Raw genomic sequence first — 22,809 nt, forward strand, 5'->3', positions numbered from 1 at the left:
AATCTGCTGTTTAAAAACGTACTTTTAAAGAACGTTCTTTTAAAGAACGTACTTCTAAAGAACGTACTTTTAAAAAAATGTACTTTTTAAAAACGTACTTTTTAAATTGTTTACATTTAAAATTGTTTACATTTAAAATTGTTTACATTTAAAATTGTTTACGTTTAAAATTGTTTACTTTTTAAATTGGCTTTAAAGTTTGAGAAAAGATTGATTTTGATGGGCTTAGATCACCTTGCTGTTTGACCTACAGTTTTTGAGTTTTCTCTCAGGTGGGGCAGCTGTGAAGTCTTGCTTATATGGATTCTTATATCTGATAACATGTCAATTTTTTTGTCAGTTATATGTCCATTACAATTTTGGTGCAACAAATTTTTCACTTTTCAGTGCCCTTTCGCGTAAATCTACTGTGTTAACTTCATGCAGCTTTAGATGTGAAAAATCAGTGTCATCCCATCAAATTCGTTATTTCCTTAAGTTGAAAACAATTAATGTTGGATATAATGTTTGCTTGTTTTGTTAATGGTATCTTGTTATATAAAATGGTGTGCGGACTAGAGATGGGGTGTGTGTGGTACCGTGTTGCTTTTTGGGTTGGAGGGAGTCAGTCTGGGGGTTTTCTGGTTTGGTTTGGGTATCTTTGGAAATCATAGCTTCTACTCAGTAAAATTTTAATCCAGTTATTTGTCTCCAGTGGTAAAATTGTCACCAGGTATGAATTTTCAGGATAAAGTAATCTGCATTAATTCCTTTGGGACCAGATGTTCATTGAGGTGCTGTAAAATCAGGCTTGCAGTACTTTTTATTGATGTTTTGGATGAAAGTGCACACAAAATATAGCATGAAAGTAGTTGGTGTTAATGTATTAGAGATCCCACAAAAGAGCTCACAGACCTAAAAAAGGCACTGAAAAGAAACAATCTTCATTTTTAACTCCTCCTTTAAGGAAGAAGCAAGTTTAAGATCATCCAAAGGAACAAAGAACCATCGTTTAACACACCTCAGAACTGCAGCATGAAATTTCTCTTTCTGCAGCACCTTTTCCTGCACGCCTACAGCAAATAGTTAGATTCCTTTTTATGTTCTTTTGTAGGCAGTTTTACCTACATATTGTTGACCATTTAGGGAATTCAAGTGGAGTAACAAAAATTATTTTAATGCTGAAAGAGTCTATATGTGCAGAAAGACTGTCATCCTTCTAGAGACAGGTAAAAGTCAGTAACAATCAATGATGTGGTCTAGGGAGAATAAATAATAAAGAGCAAAAGAAAACCCCTATTTGTCTGTATAATAATTAGATATGAAAGGAGAGGAGGAACACAAGGAATATGCAAGAATAACCTAAGTACAGACATAGTTTTTTTAAATTTCAGGATTTTTTTCTCACTTAGATTTATAATTAAACTAATTTTACCACATCCTGTGAGGAATTTTGTCTTTTTTCTCAAAAAAGCTGCTGCATATGTAGCAAAACTAAACATTAAAGTTCTGAAAATACCTTAATGTTGAAATGATAGAATACTAAAATTTCTCATTAATCTGTCAGTGTAGGTTTTCAGCATCAAACAGTAATACAGAGATAAGTTATCCTTCTGTGAGCTTTACTATACCTACTGCTACAGGAGCAGATCATTGTGTCTCCCTCCATGCTTTATTGTTCACTTCTGTTTTTTTAAAACCAAGAAAAACTCAAGAGTGTAACAATGTTGCTTAAATAATTTTTGCCAGTAAAGTAAATATGCAAATATATTTTTAAAACCAGACCATTTAAAGTGAGGAAATATTGAGGCCTTCTGGTACACAAAGGGAGACTACAAGGAAGATGGAGACGGACTATTTACAAGAGCACTGACATGGGGGAATGGGTTCAAATTGAAAGAGGATAGATTTAGATTAGATATTAGGAAAAAATTCTTTACTGTGAGGGTGGTGAGGCACTGGAACAGGTTGTTCAGAGAAGTTGGAACTAAGTGATATTTGAGGTACCTGCCAATCCAAACCATTCTATGATTCTGTGTGAAGACTGTGACTTTGTTTCATAACTGAATGTGCATGTATACCTTTAATGATTTTGTAGACAAATAAATGTGTTCATTATTTGTAGTTACTGGTTTTGTTGTAGTTGAACGTGAGCCATAAATGTATTTTTGTCTAGGTGCAGGCAGTAATACATTCATGAAAATTTTAGTTTTTGTTAGTTACAGTTCTTAAAACAACTGTTTTATTTTCACTTGTCTAGTAGCCTTTCTAGGAGAAATCTGATGTGGTTTGAAAGCAGCATGAAGTTAGTCTAGTGCTCAAAAATTTTATAGAATAAGTATATAAATAAAATTCCCAGTGATACAGTAAAATTTGATATCAGCGCAGTAATGTTTTTTTAGGGGATGTGTCCTATTTAATTTGCTGAATATCTACCAACTTTTTTCTGACAGAAGTGCTTGCTGCAGGTATGAGACACTTTTATTGGTGAGATTTTGAAATGGAAAGATTGACTTTTAAGATTGTTCTTAATCCCTACCAGCTTATCAGCAACTGATAGTGAATAATTTGACCATTAAAGAAATTAGGTTAAAATTGCATCCTTGTAACAGGAAGAAATTTAAAGAGAGATTTCTATCTGCTCTTATGTTGTATGATTGCCTTTTGTTCTCTTATATATTGGTCACTGATATCTTTTCCTTCTGTTTTCTTTTTGGAAGGTGGTCTTGGAATGCACACTAAAGAAAGACCTCGTTTACAACAAAGTTACTCCTACTTTTTACCACTGGAAGATTGATGACAAAAAGTTTGGCCTCACATTTCAGAGTCCTGCTGATGCAAGAGCATTTGATAGAGGTATTCGGAGAGCAGTAGAGGATATTTCTCAAGGTACATATTTCAGGTGAAGGACTTGGTGGGACAGAGAGATATTGAGTGTTTACTAAATGAGATGTCAAAGCTCTTTGTGTAACATCGATGCTGCCAGTATTTAAGAACATGGATTGATCTATAGTATTAACAGTTTTTAATAGCACTTCTGGTATTTCTAAAATGCCATTCATCGAAGTGTCTTAAATTGTTTCACAAACACTAATAAGGTAATTTCCTGAAATATCCCTACATAATAAAGTGTTGCCTCATTCTTTTAGACATGAAGAAGTGGAGGAAGCTAGACTGTTATGTGTCTCACTTGGATCTTATTCTCAGAAGCTTTTTACATCTGCTGTGTTCTTAGAGGATAAGCTATGTTTGCAACCTGTTGAGTTCTCTCTTTATCTGCACTTACTTTCAGTTTGTTTGTTTACTAACAGCTGACAGTGTAGTTCTGAGGACAGGTATTTATGGAACAATAGAAGAATTTGCTCAAATAGTAATATGGCTAACTGGTTCCAGAGCTTCACTGATGTCATCACCAAACCTAGATTCTGAGCTGAAAATATGATAAATGTATTGCTGTAATGAGAGAGGGAGGGAAGAGAACAGGTATCTTGAATTGAAAGAACATCTCTTTCAGGCTTGTAAAAAGTAATGTTAGGGATTTAATGTGTTGGCCTGTTAAGAAAGGGAGAAACATACTTCTGAAGGGAAATGCTTTTTGACATAGTAGAATGACTTCTTTTGAACTGTGTTGATACCATACATATCCCTTCAAGATAATTAGAGAACATGAGAGGGTCTGAGGGTCTTACAGTTCCAATTTCTGCTGGTTTTATAGCAAAATGCAGCACAGTGTGCATTCATGCCAACCAAATATATCTGCCTTTAATTTTCAAAATGCTGCATTAAAAGGAACATACTCCCTTGCTTCTGACTGCTGATGACACTTTGAAAATGCTTTCACAAGAAACGTGTGAACAGGAGAGATCAGTGTGGGTAGGAATACTCAGTATATAAAATACAGAATGTAGAAATGAAATAAGTAAGATGCTTACTTAAATCAACTTGAAATACAGTGGTTAATAGGTTTGAAAAAGTAATCAAGAATGTTTATATCATCATAGCTGGATATTGAAAGATGTGTAGACTATTGGAAGCAGTAAGCTGTAAATAAAAAGAAAATAACCATGTCTGCTTTGGTTTTTTTCTTCTTTTTGTGTAGGTTATCCACCCTCCCAAAATGATGTTGAAGTGGCAGAAGACTGCTTTCAAGTGAGTAAATTTTTAAATGAATTGTGCATTTTTTTTTTTTTTACAAAAATACTGAACAGATTTTGTTCTCATTAGTGAGAAGTAGTAAAATAAGAGCAATAGCAAAATTCAGTTTAATGAAATAAATTCCTGAATAATTATCTAGAAGGCTTACAGTATTGTCTGTCCTAAACGAAGTAGGCACTAGCCTGGAGAAGGCTCAGGGGAGACCTCATCACTCTCTACAACGACCTGCAAGGAGGTTGTAGCCAGGTGGGTGTCGGTCTCTTTTCCCAGCCTGCTCTCAGTAAGACAAGAGGGCATGGTCTCAAGCTCTGCCAGGGGAGGTTTAGGTTAGATGTTAGGAAGAAATTCTTTACAGAGAGGGTTATCAGGCATTGGAATGGGCTGCCCAGAGAGGTGGTGGATTCTCCGTCCCTGGAGGTGTTTAAGAAAAGACTGGACGTGGCACTTAGTGCCATAGTCTAGGAACTGTGGTGGTAGTGGATCAAGGGTTGGACTTGATGATCTCAGAGGTCCTTTCCAATCCATCTGATTCTATGATTCTGTGATTTAATCAATAGGATGATTAACCATCCTGAGTTTAATTTTTAAATTCAAAATGTCTGTTCATGTTATGTCTTCTTTAAATTTTTTGGAACTTGAAATATTCTTTTGGAAAGAACAAAAGAGAGGAATCAAGAATCTTTTTACTTGCATATCCTATTTGTTTTCTTAGATATCACTCTGCAGTGATAAGACACTTCATTGTATGGTTAGAGTTAAAAAGATGCTGAGATAAAAGAATCTAGTCCAAACAAGGGCAGAAGTTCAAACAATTTTTTAAAACGCACTGAAGATAGTCACTTGTTGAGATTCAGGTTTTTATGGATCTTTATTTGCACTATTCCATTTCTATAGGTCATAATGGCTTAAGAGGTAAAAATTTATGTCCAACCGTGCTTCAGAGTTATAGTGCTTTACTCAAATACCATATTACATACTGTAAGTACTGCAACATTGATGTGTAGCACTGCCTGGTAATAGCCAAGAATTCATGTAATTAAAAACCAGTATAAGCAAATATTACAAATATCTATGTCTAGAAATAGAGGTAGATATATGTATACACACACACAGAGTAAATAACTGTAATAAAAGTGAGTAAATCCTCCTTCTATCTATATATGCTTGTTATCTCTTCCTTCTTATTTACAGTTTTAGGGAAAGCCTTGCCTTCATTCACACACATATTCAGTTTTCGTAGTGCAAATATTTAAAATAATATGAAGCTGATAAATAAACAAGTTGACTCAGGATCTTAGTGGCTACTCAGAAAATTGATAATATTCCTAAGTGGTTTCTTGAGGGAAATAGTTTTGTTATATATACCAGCATAAATTCTTCATCAGTGTAGATAGATCGAGTGTAGAACCTCTGCAACACAAAATCAAAAAAATTAGCAGCAGACTTAGAAGATATGGGTAAGAATGAAATTATGACTGAGAGTCAAGTGTTTAGAAAGGATACTGCAATGCAGTGGCAATGCAGAAATCTTCTGATTTCTTTCCATTTTAAGATAGAAAAAATTTATTTTTTTGTGTGAGTGTTGGCTGTGCAACCACCTGTTGTTCTTTATTTGCAGTGCTTTATTTTAAGACACTTGAAAGTAAAATTGCTCTAAATATTAGATATTTCAGATTTTAAAAAACAAATGAGATTTTTACAGGATGGAGGACATGTGTGCCAGTTAATTCAGTCCTTAATCAGCTCTTAAAAGACTTGCTTAAACATACTTTGTTGCAAGGATTAATAATTGAACAATTTCTTCAGGCCTAATGAGATTAGAACAAACAAATTGCCTCTTGATTTTGCTGCCTAGTTATTGTATTCCTATATAAGGGTGCCAAAATTGAAGCAAATGTCTCTGATTCCATAAAGTTACAAAGTTTGTTACTGAAAAAGTGGAGAAAAGTGTATTTATAACAACTATTCCATATACATGTGAATATAAATGCATCATCTATTTACATAGTTAAATATGGGTTTACTTTATATATATTTTTATTTATATTTATTATATATATTATATTATATATTTTAAAATAAGCACATATATTTTAAAAATATTCTTTATAAAACAGATGTGTATGTATATATATACACTATATATATATATTACAAGTACGAACAGTCTTACGTGGTACAAACTGTCTTTTACATGGTAGAACCATCTTCTACATTATAGATATAAAATGTAATTGTACACATTGCATTTGGGGATTTGTGCTATGGATAGGTGGCAAGAATCGCTTGCTTTCTAAAGGCAAAAAGCTAGCCAGTATCTCTTACCTTATCTCTGCATACCAAAGTAAAATAAATTATTACCTGTCAATAACAATACCAGAAGGGAAGAAAAAAAGGTGCAGGGAAGACTGAACGCACCCTGCTTTAGCTATGCGTCATCTAAACCAGGTTTATGTATCAGTAATGAGAAGCTGCAATTGCAGGGTTATGAATGTCAGTGTAGAAAAGCTGCATTTTAGTTACAGGCACCAGGTCTAGTTACCAAGAATACCTTTGAAATACCAAAGAGTGTACATTCTCCTTCATATTATTAATTCCTTCCCCTTCCCAGACTGATACTGTTGTAAATGAGACTTGATACCCTGGGGTTTTTTAACTGGTGGATAAGACCATTTTTCATTAAAGATAATGCATTGTGTATTTGAAGAGTCATGTTGACTTTCCCCCCACCACTTTTTGCCTCTATGTAGTTTAAAAAGCCTAATGATTTTTTGTTTCACTGTTTTATAAGCTCTTTTCCCAAGTCTCTAATAGTATTTTTGAGTAAATTTTGGAGTATATCTATGCAAGGGCATTTTAGAGTGTGAATAGAGTATAAGAGCAGTTTTGCCTGTACAGCTTTAGTCAGCAGGAATCCTATATTTAGTATGTATTTAAAGTGTGGATATAGTATGTAGTTTGTACATAAAATTCATTAACAGTGTTTTTGATTTTTTTCTAACGAAGATGACTAGTGATGAAAAAAGCTAAACATGCTTCGTAAGTTATTTTACTGGCTGGTTATATTTGGTGCTACAGAGAGCAAATAAAATGATCCAAATAAGATCAAAACTGATCTCAGTGGTGGTGTTGTGCAACCTCAGTGCCTCCTAGTAATAATTATTATTACATTTTATAGAAGTAACAAGCAGAAACAGTGATTGTCCAAAAGTTATATGTGCATCTCTTAAGTACAGATCTAGAAACTGAACTCATATCTTGTGCTTTCTAGGCTAGCATTTGGCTTCCTGTCTTGGATTACTACATATTTTGGTTTTTATTTACATTTTGTAAATCAAACAGAGAAAGCATTCTTTTTACTGAAGATGAAATTTATCATTTTAAGAAGACATAGCTTCATTATAGTTTCTTTAGCTGTTCTGAGTTCACAAATAAGGCTAGTCTCAGTATTAAAAGAATGCAATCAAAGGTTTTCATACTTTCTTCTAAAGATTGCTTAAATTATTGTTAATAATTAGTTAATAATTAGTTGTTAGTTAACCTATTAGATGCAAATTGCTTATATCATCAAATAAACCTTTAGTCTTAACAGATTTATCTCAAATAGAAATACACAAATGAGTTAATGAAGAGCTATCTGACTTCCTGAAATGTTGGTAAATTGAGCCTGCAACTGTATATATACTTACATGGAAATATACACTGGAAATTTGTTTGGGTAGGAAGTTTAGATGATTTTGGTATAAAATGATGCAGCTTGTTCAAGTCAGTTTGCTTGTTTGTTAAAAGATTGGCTTGTATTCTTTTCCTCTACCAAATATAAACTTCTTACTCTAAAACTCATCTAGCTTAACTGAAAAAAAAAAAAAAAAACCAAAACCCAAAACCTAAAAATCAGATTTTTTTTTCTTAAAAGTAAATCTAACTAAATGAAGTCTAGAACTCATGCATTTAAAATTATTTTTATGTGGGTTTTGGATCCTGAAGTGCGTAAGTCTTGCTTTTGAGAACTGAAAAATAGAGCAGTTGAGTCTTAATTTCTTTCAGGTTTTGTTGATTCAGCCATACTGGTGTTATTTATAGACTATCAGCACATTTTAACAGTTTTGAAGTAGTAAGAAATGGATCATTTATGCTTTTGAGTTTCTTACTACTGGCAGAAGAAAACCGTAGACTGATAAATTATAAGCAGAAGAAAAAGTTTGGCTTGTTCTTTCAGAAGTAAGTATGTTGGGCTTTTTGTTAATAAAGAGCTGGAAAGGGCCTGCAACTCATATCATAAGTAGTTTTGGTGCAGTCAGGAAGGACATTAACAGTTCATGTGCCTCTTGTAAATACGCTGTTTAGTGACCTCTTCGTAAGTGCATTATTTAGTGACTACTCAATTTGTTTTGTCTGTAACAAAATGTTTGAGAAGTTCTATTTTACAAAAATAATACATAATACAAAAATAACATTATGACTTGTAAGGAAATGTGAAATAATTTACCCTTATTTTTATGGAGAAGACAGTACTACATGGTAAAGCATTAAAGATTAGCAATATGTAGTGCAATTAATAAACCTACTAGGCCCAGTTCCTAAAACTAAAAGTAATACTAATCCATATTATCAATTTAAAATAAATCTAATCATATACTGTGCTAAAATATTTGGGTTTATTAAGCTTTTTTTGTTGGAATTGTATTCTAGAAACAGGAGTAATTATATTTTTTTTCCTCACACTAACAGCCTCTTTGCATTTAGTGTGCTGTGTATATTCAGGTAGAACAACCTTCAAAGAAAGAGGCATGTCAAATGTCTTATTTTTTACTTCAAGCTGTACAAAATATTCTGAGTAATCTAGTTCATATTTCACCCCATGTCAGAAACACATACCTGAAAATAATAGGTTCTTTGCCAAATATATTGCTCCATCAGTCTTAGAAATAGCTAAAGCAGAAGGAAGTTATTCAGATGTTTTTGAAACCTGTATCATTTATTCACAATTGAAAAATTAAGGAAAAAACATTTAAACATTCTTGTGTTGATTAGCATCAAACAGCAGATTTTCAGGCCTCGTGGGAAGTAAATGCAAGAACTGGGATGCAACGGAAATGTGGTCTCTCGTCCATCCTTCTGTGTAATCATTAAACTTACTTAAAGCAGAACATTTTTAACAATGTTTGTAGAACAATGTTGAATCCTCTCCCAGACTTAACTCTGGCAAACTGGGAGAAGTAAGGAGAGAAAATTTGAAGAAGAGAAGCTCAGTCTGGTTTTCATTTTCTCTACAGCTGTCATCTGGCTTTGAATTCTGCTGGAGAGCTACAGCTGGAGTCATTTTATTGCTTTACCCAGCATCCTTTTGCCTGTGCGCACAGAAATGTTTTAGTAGTCTTGGAAAAAAATTCAGAGTATCTCTTAGCAACCATAGGACAGTAATTATTATACCAGCAGCTGGGAGCAAACCAGATTTCCGTTGTGCATTAAAAACTGGCGTAGGTTACTTTACAGATGATACTGAATAACCTATGCCAGTACTGTACTTTGCAGGCTGTGGTTAAAGGATATTGAATGTGGGCGGTGTAATTGCTTTGGACAGTAGAAAAGGGGAATATGTGCATCTGTGTTTGTGTGTGATATTCTGTATATTTAATATAACAAGCTTAGTTCTTGTGGAAAACCTTATAATGTTTGCTTTTTACTTAAATGCATTTTCAACACAGAAGCATTTTTGTTTCTAGGGCCTCCTACTTCAGATTGTCAGTGTTTCCATTATAAATGTGGGTTTTCAGGTGTTTCTGACCTTGTCATAAAACATCAGATTGGAGTAGGAAGTGTTCAAGGAAAAGCTTTCTGGATACGAATAAACGTGGTTTGATTGTATCTAAACTATAGTTTAATTAAAAACACAGACTTCAGGATGTTCATCTGGCATTTCTGTTGTTCTGCATAGTGAATATTTATTGGTCAAAGAAGATCATAATTGACCTGATGGCTTTTTGGTTTTCATAAATATCAGAAGTTTGTCTGTGTCCGCTTACTTGTAGTATCTAGACTGGTAAGCTGAGTATTGTGCTATCGGAAAAGCTGTCTTATGAGTTCCTGCCTTGCAAAAGGTCAGGTGCCTTTTTCTTTCTCCTGCCACCCCGAAATTTGTCCTTGAAGTCAATTAGCTTGACTTGTGATGTCTGTTTTGGAATTTTCTAAAAGCATTCTTTGATAACTGCTGTGTATAGGGCACAAAAGTTTGCTTTAAGAGTACAGTTTGTTTTTCGTACATCATTGTCTGGCACTGCTAGTTAGCACTGTAATAGATGATCATTGCCTGTGTCCTTCATTAGATGGAGCCTTTCTTGACTGCCAAGGGCAGAGTGCGTGTGTCTGCCTGTACGTGTGTCCTTTTTGCTCCATAGTATAGGTAGTTTACTGCTGAAGAAAAAAGGTATGAATCACCTTCAGGGACAGGAAATAATGCAGGCAGTTGCAAATCTCAGCCAGGGATAAAGACTGGCTTATGGGTAGTATGTCTTTTTTCCCTGGGAAGGAAGGAGTAGTAGTTTTTGCAGCTTGCTCCCATCTCCCTAGACCTTTCATATTTATAATAGCAGGAGGAGGGGAGCAAGAGGGAAACAGGGTGCTTATCGCTGTGGTTTCTGTAAAATGGCTTCTAGCTGTTAGCTTAAATGTTTGTTATCATTTTTAACATTGCTCAAACCAAAAATAGTTGTAGGCATTTCTTCCTTGTTTTGAACACAGCTCTTTTGTGGTTTGAACCATTGCTTTGGAAGCTTTTTATGTCATTGGGCAATACACCTGCAGGAGTGCCCCCTGCTAGGAAGATATTTAATATTGCACTAATATTTGATGCTTTTTGCTTTTAAAATAAATGTACATCTATGAAGTCTAATTGCCGGTCATTTCAACAATTCTTTTATACTCCTTTCCCAAGAGTGTTTGACCAGAATATTGAATTTTGACAATAAAAAGGTCAGTTGCTTATTGGTGTTGTCACGCTCAAGGATCTGCAAAAAGTTTTGCCTGTCTTCACAATTTTTCATGGGAACTTTAACCTGATTGAGTAAGCTATTATCTTTCTTGGTTGTATACTTTCTAGTATTAATTTATATGATCATTAATTAATTACTAAATTTAATGTTTTTCCACTCAGTGCTTTTGAGCAATGTATAGATTCTTAATGATGTGATGATTTCCTTTCTCCTAAAAATCACCTACAGACTAGCTACTTCCAGTTTCTCTAGACAGTCTTAGAACTTCATACACTGGGTTTTTACCTATATGAGGTGCTAATGTAATCCCAGAATAAGTTCCTTAAATATTTTGATAAATGAACCTGACAAAACTTTTGGTTTTGTCAAAAACTGAGGTTTGCCTCTGCCTCACTAGTTTTCTGCAGTATTTTTATTCTTTTCCTCTTAATGTTTTCTTGATATATACAGATCCTTGTAATAAAGCTGAAACATTCTCATTGCTGGAAGTTGGATGATACCAGAATTTTCTCAGTGCTATCAGATGATGACAGCCGGTTGGTTAACTTTACAGCGTCTCTCAATACAAACAAAACATCCTACAGTACATTTTTGGCAGCCCAGTGGGATTAGTATCAAAATGCTCTGCTGTATCCTAACTATACCCCAGTCAGTTAAGCTTAAAGAATGAGGACTGTTTGGTTTTCTATTCATTTCAGAAATTGCATCACCTCACAAGCCAGTATTCCACCCAAACATAGTTCCTCTTCTTTATTCTGAATGGCACAGGTCCTGCAGATACCTCATTATATGTTGCCACATGGTCTCACTTTTGAATCAAATTGCCTGATAAAACCTTAATTTATTTAAAAGTCAGTCATTAGTTGTTTAATACACACTTGCTGTAATTAGATATTGTTAATTAATATATGTTAAATCTGACTTTCTGATCCTTTCCAGCTGATCTTGCTTTTAATTTATTAAAAGGTCTGACTAGCTTTTGCCTTTTTAGTCTCAGAAATTTTTTTTCTCCAGTTGTATTTTTATAAATACTGGCAGCCTCATGGGGAGTTAGAGAAAGCATAATCTCAGAGACTGGGCTAATCTCTGCTTCCTTAAAGAAGTCTGATTTGGCAACTGAGTTTGGATGGTGTGTATCTGAAGTGCCCAAGTTGTGTACCCTCTGCAGAAAAGACACTGTATTTTCCAAGGCTGAGTCATAGTAAAGAAAATACTTGCCTACTTCTAAGTGCTTTAAAAATACTTCTATTTTTAAATACCTCTATCACATTTTACAGAATATTAACACATTTATGTGTGAACTTGGTGGATTTGGTGTGGTTTTTGTATAAATGCAAAATCATTTCAAGGGAGTTCTTATGTGTTCTAGACTGCTCAAGAAAATACATCAGGTTCATTAATGAAAGATCACCTTTTCCAACACGAAACTGTAGTAACCAGTGAAACCTACAACAGTGCGAATTTAAGGTCTTCAGCATTTGAGGATTTCAACACCAGGAGAGCCTGTTTTCCTAACCAACCTAACCAGGTAAGAATACCAATAAAAGCAGCAGTTCTTATTTGCTTGCTGTATTAATGGAACAGTATGTAGTTTCTCACAAGAAATTGCTTTGTTCTAAGTCCCTGTGTGTAGCATTATAGTCTCAACTTCTTGAAATTACCAATATAGGCTTTGCAGCTGAAATATTATAGCATTATTATGGCATAGATAAAGCTTTGTGAAGTTATTTAGCTGTGGTTGTGTTGCACCAGACTACATTAATAAATCTTTATTTTCTTTGAATTCAGTTTTTGTATTACAGACTTCAGTATCTGCAGCCTTGAGAAGCTATTGAAAAATTTTCAGAAAATGTTATTTGGCCATGAGCTCAGTCTTGGTTATATGTATACTAATAATGTTTTGATTAGAAATACTGAAAAGTGTCTTTAAAATTGATTTCTTGGATGCATTGCAAAGTAGTGAACTTCTGCTAAATCTTTTTAGTGAAACATTGCTTATCCTTTCTAACTGCCTATTTAAACTAAAATACTCTATTTTGGTTCACAAGGAAAATAATATATCAGTTATGTATAAAAAGTATTCAGCCATTGCTACAGCTTTTCCTTTAACACTATACATTTTGCTTTTTTCTAAAGCTCAGAGAATTTGACAGTTTTTGTTATCTGTAGAAGTAGACTTAACAGTAAGTTGGATAGTAATTAATTTGAGGGTCTTATATCTAGAAGCATGGGAAGCTTTTATGTCAAGAAGCAAACACATGAGAAGCTTTTAGAATATGCTGAATAACAGCAGTCAAAGATGAATGCAAGTTCAAGTAGTTTTGAAGACTTGTCAGAAAATATTTCTGTTCCTTGAAATAGAACCTTTTAGTACCCTCAGTCATTTTTGCAGAGAAAGATAGGATTGTATTAAAGTCTTGCATCAGCTGCTCTTAAGCTGCTTTATTGGGCAAAAGAAGTGAGCAATATCATCTGGAGAACTAAGTAAAGAGCTCAAAATTGTGAACTTCTATTTTTAATCATTGATCTACTCCAATGATCTCTTTGTATAAGTCACCTCATATTTTTGTTCTGTTCATCAAGAGGTACATATTTTTCCCTCTTCCCATTTACTTGCAAATGGAATTGTAAATATTTTTTAGAATAGAATGGATAGGTGATTAGGTTATTGCAGCTAACATTTAATAGCTGCGGTAACCAGTGATGCATATGCTGTTAGTCTTCACTGAGTTGTAAAGAAAAGTGCAGTAGCTTAAAATACCTGTTTTGAGAGCATGTAAAAAACTGGCTGCTGAGTAAATGATAATTTAAGCTGTGGTATACTGGGCAGTTTGTGTCTGTCTGATAGAAATTAAAGAGTAATTTTTCTGAAATTACAATGCTCCAATTGAAAACTGAAGTTATGGGAGATTGCATGAACATTTAAAAATAGATATTTTTTAAAATACTCTTATCATATTGTGTCACTATCTGCAACTGATATTCCATGCTTTTTGCATGGTAATGTGGTACACACATTTAGAACATAGGCAAGTCAACAAAACCTCACATTCTGTATGTGCACACGCTGCACTGTCTCAGCTAAACTCCATGCATGTGATCAGGTGGCACAGCAGATCTTGAACTAATTACCTATTTTGTTTCAGTTTTGTGTAAATAAATTTTAACACTCTTATGCTTATAAGTTGAATAGCTTGAGAAGTGTGTGCTCAAACTAAGGTGATTAATGACACTTTGTGTTACTTTGGCTGTTAGTAGAAAATACTTAAGTCCCTCAACTTTTCAGCTTCTGATACATGGATGTATGTTTAACTTAGATTTAGTGTTTTGCTATGAGGGATTCAGCTACTGGTGTCCTCATATTTTGAAGTTGCAAGCTCAGCAAAGTCAGGTGTATCTGAGCAGAAACAGCAAAGGCTGCAGTACCAAGAAAGTGACCATGCCTTGTTTAGAGGTGCATCCCTCTAAGTAAGGTGCAATACTTGTGGGTCAGGTGTGTCAACAAAATTTTTCTCTCTAATTTCCATCTGGCTAATCATGTTCATAGTCATATTCTTTTTAGAATTTCAGTTTGCTGTAATATTCCTCCTCCCTTCCTCCTTCAGCTGTTGCACAGAGATGTCATTTGTACTGAGTTTTAATTTTGAATGTTTAGAGGACTGTGTGTGTTATTCTCATTGAATTTTGCTGGTATTTGTACCTAACTGAATTTGAATTGTGTATTTTTTTTAAGTTTTCATATGTTCACGTAGGTCACATTAAACACCCAACAAGTAAGCACTTCATTTAAATAAAGCTTTTCTCCAGTCTGCTTGTTTTTAGCATTTCCCACTTTCTTTCTTAAAAAAATACTTCTTAATATCAGTTGTATGAAGAATGTGTTGTGGTGCCTTGTTTGTAACATGTCAGTCCTTAAGTATTTTTAGGTGTTGGGCTGGGGACTTGAAAAAATTAAATGAGTTCTATGTATATGATGTGTTCTGCTCAAACAAATAAAAAGCCTTCAAAGGCTGAGGAGAGGTCAGATTTTACAGTTGTTAGCATTTGTAGTGATCTGTAATGGCTATTAGCTGTCTGGAGAATGGGAGGTTGAGGGTGGGTTCTTCTGTTTGAGGTTTTAGGGGTTTTTTCCTTTAAACAATGAGGGTTTTTAATGTCTTAAATGTGTACGTAATATTCTATGTGGACAGTGGGGTAAGGATCCTTTGTGCCTGTAACATATGGGATTCTAATGACATTTTCTCTGCTTTTTCCCTTAAATAAATTTATGCTCTAAAGTGCTAAAGAAAGCCAATTAGCCATAGCTAGTTATTGATGCTAAACAATACTCTTCCTCTTGTTTGAAAACAGAGTAGAGTTGAGAAACACTCTGCTTTTATAAGCAAAGGGGAAGCCTGACTGCTTGTATAGGAGCCTGGGGAAGTATTGAAGAGGAGCAATGTTAGCTACACAGGATATAACCTTTCTTCTTCTTGTATCCTTGAGACCTTGTGGAAGTCCAACTATGTGGCTTAGAGCCAAGGGAAAAAAAAATTATTCTTGTTAGCATATTCCAGTTGAAAGTCTCAGGGCAAAGCAGCTCTAATTACAGTTCTGTACTTATCACACAAGGATTGTTGAGCAGGGAAGTGATGGTTAGAGCAGGCTACAGATATTCTTACATAATCAGAAGATGGCATATTTTAAGAAGTTCTTTCTTCCTCTTTCCCAGCTGCCTTCCCTCCTCCCTCCTCTGTCTCATACCCCAAAACCAGGACTTGCAGACTTCGGTGTAGTAGGAGCATAGGCACATGCAAAGTAAAATAGAAGTGTTTTAACTTAACATCATTTTCAGTAGTTTTCTGTCCCACACTGGAACAGATTAGGAGTGTGCAGTTCAACTGTTGTCCTCGATTTTGGAATGGTGATACATTAATTCTCAGTAATTTGAGTACTAATAAGGTAAAGACTCCCAAAGCAACCATACTGGTGCCAAAGATGCATTCCCAAATAATTCATGATTTTGGAGACTTTGTAAGGCTAATAGGTTAGGGAATGGAGATTTTTTTGGTCCTTTCTGGGAGATGGTTTACAGGCTGTGCACTTGACAGGAGGAAAAAGCGGAATTTGATTTGAAGCCCACTTTTAATCTGTCTGTGAATATAATAGCCCTGCAGTGTAGGAAAATAATTGCCTGTCTGTAAGGTAGGAGTACTGGAACGTACTGAGACCTTTGCTTTTTTGCTGCACTGTCTGCTATTTTCAAGAGCTACCTTCATACACATGCTAAATTTTTGTCCTGTCATTATTTGCACCTTTTCTTGCAAGTCACTTGTAATGTGATTTCAGTAACACGTAGTGGCAGTCTGCTATCTTACACTTACTAAGGTCTTCACTGTTTCAGTTCGGATGATTCTATGAATTTTACCACATTTGACAACTTCTTCATGCCCCCATGCCCTCTCGTTGGAAGGCAGAACAAGTACTCTGTCTTATTTCTCTTCTGTTTGTTTTGTACATGTTTAGCATGATCCTTCTTACGTGCCTTTTAAAGTCTTGAATTATAGTCAGTTCATTACAAGCTGAGAATTTAAGAAGTCCTTAGGTGTCTGCTGGTGTCCTAAACTAATGAATTGAAGTAGGTGGTTGTAAATTTGGGACTTCACTGTAGTAAACTTCTCTTACTTTGCCATTTCAGGTCCCACTGAAGTCAATCAGACACGTTAGTTTTCAGGACGAAGATGAAATTGTTAGGATAAACCCTCGTGACATTTTGATACGTCGTTATGCAGACTACAGGCATCCTGACATGTGGAAGAACGACCTGGAGAGGGATGATGCAGACTCAAATATACCATTTTCTAAATCAGACAGTAAAAAATCTGACTATTTATACCCATGTGGGGATGGAACTAAGTTGAATTCCCTGAAAGACTCAAAGAGCTCTGTGGTATTTAAAACTCAGCCTTCCTCATCAAAATTTAAAAACTCAAAAAGAAGAAAAGAGGATGGTGAGCGTTCCCGCTGTATATACTGCCAGGAAAGGTTTAATCATGAAGATAATGGCAGAGGAAAATGTCAAGATGCACCAGATCCTATTAAAAGATGTATCTACCAAGTTAGTTGCATGCTTTGCGCAGAGAGCATGCTGTATCACTGCATGTCAGACTCTGAAGGAGATTTCTCTGATCCTTGCTCATGTGACACTAGTGATGACAAGTTCTGCTTACGCTGGTTAGCACTGGTGGCACTCTCGTTCATTGCTCCATGTATGTGCTGCTACCTCCCCTTGAGAGCATGCCATCACTGTGGTGAGGTGTGTGGGTGCTGTGGAGGAAAGCATAAAGCTGCGGGATGAATCAGTCTTGTGCCAAACAGAGCTGAAAAATCTTTGTTTCCAGGAAGCATCTAACTTGGATTTGTGGAAGCTTTTTGGCAAGCTGAAGGGAATCTTCTTTCACATAAGAGATGCTTGATGTGGAGGAAGCAACAAGACTTGTCAGACCTTGGCATTTTACAAGTGGTAGCCACGCCTAACTATTTCCTTTGAGTGCGTGGCATTTGTTGCAAGTTGTGAAGGAGATCTTGCAAAGGAAAGCCTGTTCTTATTATTGGCTATAAAATGAGTATATAAACTATGATTATACTAAAAGAGATTAACTTTTGCCACTTTGTACATTCATGGTTTAGGTGAGGGGGCTCTTTTAAAAGGATTAAAACTTACCTGACGGGAAATTTTAACTAAAAGTGCACTAGTGACAGTTGATTTAAGATTAAGAAAAGTTAATACTTGGCAAATGAGAAATAAAACTGATTTTAAGTGCAACTAAATCACTTATTAATAGTTTTTTGGAAGCGACTTTATGTATAAATAACAAATGTTTATATTTAACTAAATGTGTAAGGTACGAATTATTACATGTTAAACTTTCCTTCCCTCCGATATAGTAGGTATGGACCATATCTACTGTCACATTCCATGGTAGTATTTTAAATATTTAATTAGTTATTTTAGTTGCATTTTTATTCCAGATGGATGAATTGATATTTTCAGTCCTGGTTCCCTTCAGCTACAGTTTGTGTTGAATTGTATCCATACATTCTGATAATCTAAAAACCTTTAAAATATTAATTATTCTAGTCTCAAGTGACCAATATTTTTTGTTAAGCACAGATGTAATTGTCTAAAATGTTCTTGTTAGAACATAACATTTATTTTTATATATAAATGACTTTGATTTCAACATAATAGCAAAAAGGACGTTGTTTCTGTTGTTCAACCAGCAAGTTGTTTTCTTTTGGGATGTCCTCCAAAAATATTTTCTTGCATATTCAGATGTTCATTAAGCAAAAGGTACATTAAGGCAGTTGTAACAAATTGTCATCAGTGTTCTTGTTTATCCTTCTGTTAAACTAGGATCCTGTTCAGCTGTTTATCAAGTACTATGATTAAAACAAAAGATTAATAACAAAAGTGAAATTGTTTTCATTATTTTGAACCACAACTTTTTCTAATTTGAATGGGCAAGAACAAAAATACTGTGTGTTTTGTTCAAACAACAACAACAAAAGACTTAGCTTGAGAAATAAATTACAGCCCAGGCAAAACTGAGTGAACTTCTTAATTGGGGAACTTTCAAGGTGGCGGTGGGGGAGTGGTGGTGGAGAGTGAGAGAGCATGTGTACGTGTGTGTATGTATGGTGATATATTGTATATGATATTTCTTATGGGTTTGTACTTACTAAGTCTTTAACTTTCAGGTAAGAATTAACTAATTAACCTATAGAGAATTTTTTAAAACATTGCATGTTTTGCTTTGTTATGAAGTAATAAACGTTACTTCTTGTTAAAGACGTACAACACTAAAACCAGTCATAATTTATCAGTGAAGGTGCCCATTTGACATCTTAGCTTGAATGGGACAGACTCTCCTCAGTATACCCTGGTTATTAAACAAACAACCTAATTGATTCATTTTAAAAGATGCACATGACTTACTTTTCTCACTTCTATGCATTTTTTTCAGTATATTTTGTGTTAATTTTTTCTGCCTGTATCAGTTCAGTCCCCTTTATTTTCCTTTGTAACCCAGAAGTAAAAATGATCAAATGTAAATAACTTTATCTATCTGTAAAATACTTTTTGAAAGAAAACATTTATATTTATATTACAGCTTGAATTGGCCACCTTGTGTATATAGATCATCTGAAAGTATTATTTCACATTGAAAAAGAAGACAAATATCTTGATAACTATAGAAGTTACAAAAGAGCATCTAGTTTTGTATTAAGAGTTGATTGGATGGCTCAAGTCCAAGAATGTGATACAGTAGCAGCACTCTTGGTTTTTACTGTTTATATATTTGAAAGCTGCTACTCTGGTTGGTTTTCATGCTTCACAGATTTTCAGCTAAACTTGGTTGCCTAGAATAGACTGTTAACTTTAAAAACAACTTTCATTAAAAAAAAGGTGGTGTTTTCCTAGTGAATGAGAGAAATTTATAATTTCCAAATGCTAAGTTCCTCGTTCAAGGTGAAGAGGTATGAACAACCTAAGAAAAGAACTTGCTGGCTGTGTAGAAAAACACTATATAATCATATTATGTATATACTTCAGAAAGAAATTAGTTTAACAGTTTCCTCTGAACGCTATACAACACATTGAAACTCCTGGTCCTGTACTGTATTTTATATGAAACATATATGCTTTAATATTTTTATTGAATGTGTGCATTAATATTTTCACCTTGTGTTTAACCACTTTGCTGCTAAAATGTTTTCACCTTTTGCTTTTCTCTTTGCTTCATCTAAGAAAGGGTTACTGAATGGACGTATGGTCACTTGTTCTTCTTGTGCTGGAAGTGTCAGCCTGCATGCCTGGTTTGAGAGCAACTAACTGAATGCAAAGCTACAAGATTACAAAAGGGTTGGCTTTAGTAGCCTGCACGTGTACTTTTTCTTCTGGTGTTAGGAATCTTACCCACTGCTGTATTTGGAAGGGGGGTAGTGGAAGGTGGACTTGTGGCAAACCTATTCCAGAACAGGCTTCTACATCTGTGTATCTTTTGGTTTTGGTGGCATGTTATATTTATCCTATCTCTTCTGACATATTTTCTTAAGCATTTGGAAAGAGAGGAATTTCTTCCCCAATCCGTACTCTTCCCCTTGCTTTTAATGTCAGAGCTGTAGTTTGTCAGCGACGTAGTAGCAGAGCTTTGTGTTGCTTGGAGGGGACCGGAGTCTTTGGAAACTGTCACTGAATATTAAGTCCCTCGCTTGTTGAAAGCGTCGGTTACCGTGAAAATTAAGTATTTCCCTTTGAAATTTGGGGAAGAAGTTAAATGACAGCAGCACTCGTGCACCATCTACTGGGGGAAAAGTAGCATTCAGGAGCGGTATTGGATTACATCGTCATTTAGGTGCCATTGGTGCACGATTTAGTTATGAATTTACAGGATTGTAATTTGGAATCTTACTGTGATTCCTTATCTCATCATGCTTCTTAGGTTGCATTATTAACACTGAAGTAAAAATCCTTTAACCATATGTTTTGATAGGTTTAAAATAGTTACAATGGCCTGTTACACAGGAGCATAAAAATCAGGAATGAAATTAAAATTCTTTTAATTCTGTCACTGAGTTTATAAGAAATATTTTTTTAATCTGATTTATTTCCCCTCTTGAAGTTCTTCCCACAGCAAAGTGATGAAGCTTTGATGTTCATGCGGAGGGAATCTGGCCTTTTGGTTTGTAACATAAGTGAAATTTTGAGTATGCACAGGTGGATGTGTGCACTCATATGCATTTCAGTTAGCTGTGAAAGGTGTATCTACAGTTGTGTGCACGGTTAAAGCAATATTTGATAGTATTCTACAATTATTATGGTAACTATTTAGTAAACAGCAGTAAATGTTGGCATAAAACTCTTCCAGAACTTAAGGAAGGGATGTTCCAAACAGTCTTAACCAATGCAGTTTCCTCTAGAGAAGGAAGGGTGTTTTGAGGAATGCCTTAATTGTTTTTGTTGGAATTTAACATTCCCATTTTGGATGAGTTCTCTTCAGAATGATCTGTCCATGTGTACCTGGAGGATAATGTTGAACTTCTGTGTAAATAATGCCCAGGTTTAAATGAGACTTTAAATCTTCTCTGAGCTTATGGCACAGTGTGCAGCCAGTACAGCTATACATTCTTATTAGTAAAATGAAGACCAGGCTCAAGGCTGGCAACGAAAACAAGAACTTTAAAAAGATGCCTTATGGTGCTGTTAGTCCAGCAGCTGGGTGGATAAAACTTCTGTTTCCTTTGGTTCACTGATGAAAACAAAGAGGGTTTGGGGGGCTTGTTTGGGTTTTGTTCTGGGGTTTTTCTTCCCTGAAGGTTTCTCTCTCTTAATTGCAAAAGTTGCGGTTCGTTAAAGAAATCAAAGCATTTGGTGAAGAAGCAGCCTTCATGTTCAAAGCTGCAGTATAAGCTGTACGTGGTTTTCCTTCTTTTGCTTGGTGCCATTTGCTTTCCACCCTAATGACCTCAAAGTGCCTCATGTGTATATTGTTTCCATTAAACCTCAACTGCTATTTGTTTCTACTAAATGATGTATTATTTAGTTAACTCATCCCATAGGTGTTTCCTTTATGAATATAGCTTGTTACTTTAAGTATATAATGTAAATATGTCTTTAAGTTTGTAACTGGTTTGTTACATCATATCCTTGTAAGTTGACACAGCAGATAACACCATAAAAACTGTTTAAATGTTTTTTTCTTGTAATTACCTGATTAAAACTATCTTAAAATGAAGCAACTAACATGTTTTTTCCATTCTGTGCTGGGATTAGTCTGAACAGTGCATATGAAATAAAACGTTGCAGCTCAAGAACAGAACAAAGAGAAGTAAATACAAGTATTACTTTCAAGCTCCAGCATCTTCCATTGTAAGAACCACTTTTAAGAGTTGCTATAATGTTTTAAAGAAAAATATGCTTTTACCAGCTTGCTTTTTATCTACAGCAGTATTGTCTTTGACATCATGCTATGGGGGTCAAGATTTCTTTATATAAACCGTATATATATTTAAGGTCCCACTTGACCCCACCACAAAAATGTGTATCTCTGAATATAATACTAAGCTTTGTGTAAGTTAAAGAATTAGATATACACCAGAAAACGAAGCAATACTAATTATTCCATGAAGAAAAATGAACAAGTAGAAATCTGTGAGACTGTAATTTGAAAGCTCAGTGGTCAGGGTTTAGGATGGATTATTCTAAATTGAAATGTATTTTCCTCTGGGTTTTGCAAATGTTTTATTATTGGTTACAGCCAATAGAGTAATTCTCACTGTTCATTTGATAAGTTGCTAACTTGAAGAATTTTATTATTACCAGGTGTAATCATTACATGGACTATTAACTATTGATACTTGAGCTTTTAATTGATGCATTGAAAATGCAGCTCTACCAGAGAAATAAAACAGACAAATGAATTGAGTGACTAATAAGGTGAGGGGTTAATAGAGAAAATTATAGAATTACATGAAAACCATATATGAGAAAGTGGCTCAGCATTAAACGTGGTTTCATACCAATTAAAAACCTGATGTTACAACTCAGCCAAATCCACTTTAATATTATGGATAATGCAGTCTTGTGGTTTTGAACAAGAAGAAGGGATAGGTGAGGAGCTCTTCTCATTGTGTTCTTTTT

The 22,809-nt window shown here is 34.7% G+C and overlaps 1 protein-coding gene across 1 annotated transcript in view; it reads left to right on the top strand.

Moving 5' to 3' along the window:
* Positions 1-21,904, top strand: part of SPRED1 (sprouty related EVH1 domain containing 1) — a 59,318-nt gene extending 37,414 nt beyond the window's left edge. The window contains exons 3-6 of the mRNA XM_050335651.1: positions 2,700-2,868; positions 4,079-4,128; positions 12,496-12,654; positions 16,804-21,904. Of these exons, the coding sequence (XP_050191608.1) occupies positions 2,700-2,868; positions 4,079-4,128; positions 12,496-12,654; positions 16,804-17,463 (1,038 nt within the window). The 3' untranslated portion in view covers positions 17,464-21,904. The remainder of the gene's footprint in view (positions 1-2,699; positions 2,869-4,078; positions 4,129-12,495; positions 12,655-16,803) is intronic.
* The last annotated feature ends 905 nt before the right edge of the window (positions 21,905-22,809 follow it).

Source organism: Myiozetetes cayanensis, unplaced genomic scaffold (assembly GCF_022539395.1).
Source record: "Myiozetetes cayanensis isolate MyiCay16 unplaced genomic scaffold, myiCay2020 scf6-25, whole genome shotgun sequence".
In the NCBI taxonomy this organism is placed as follows: Eukaryota; Metazoa; Chordata; class Aves; order Passeriformes; family Tyrannidae; genus Myiozetetes; species Myiozetetes cayanensis.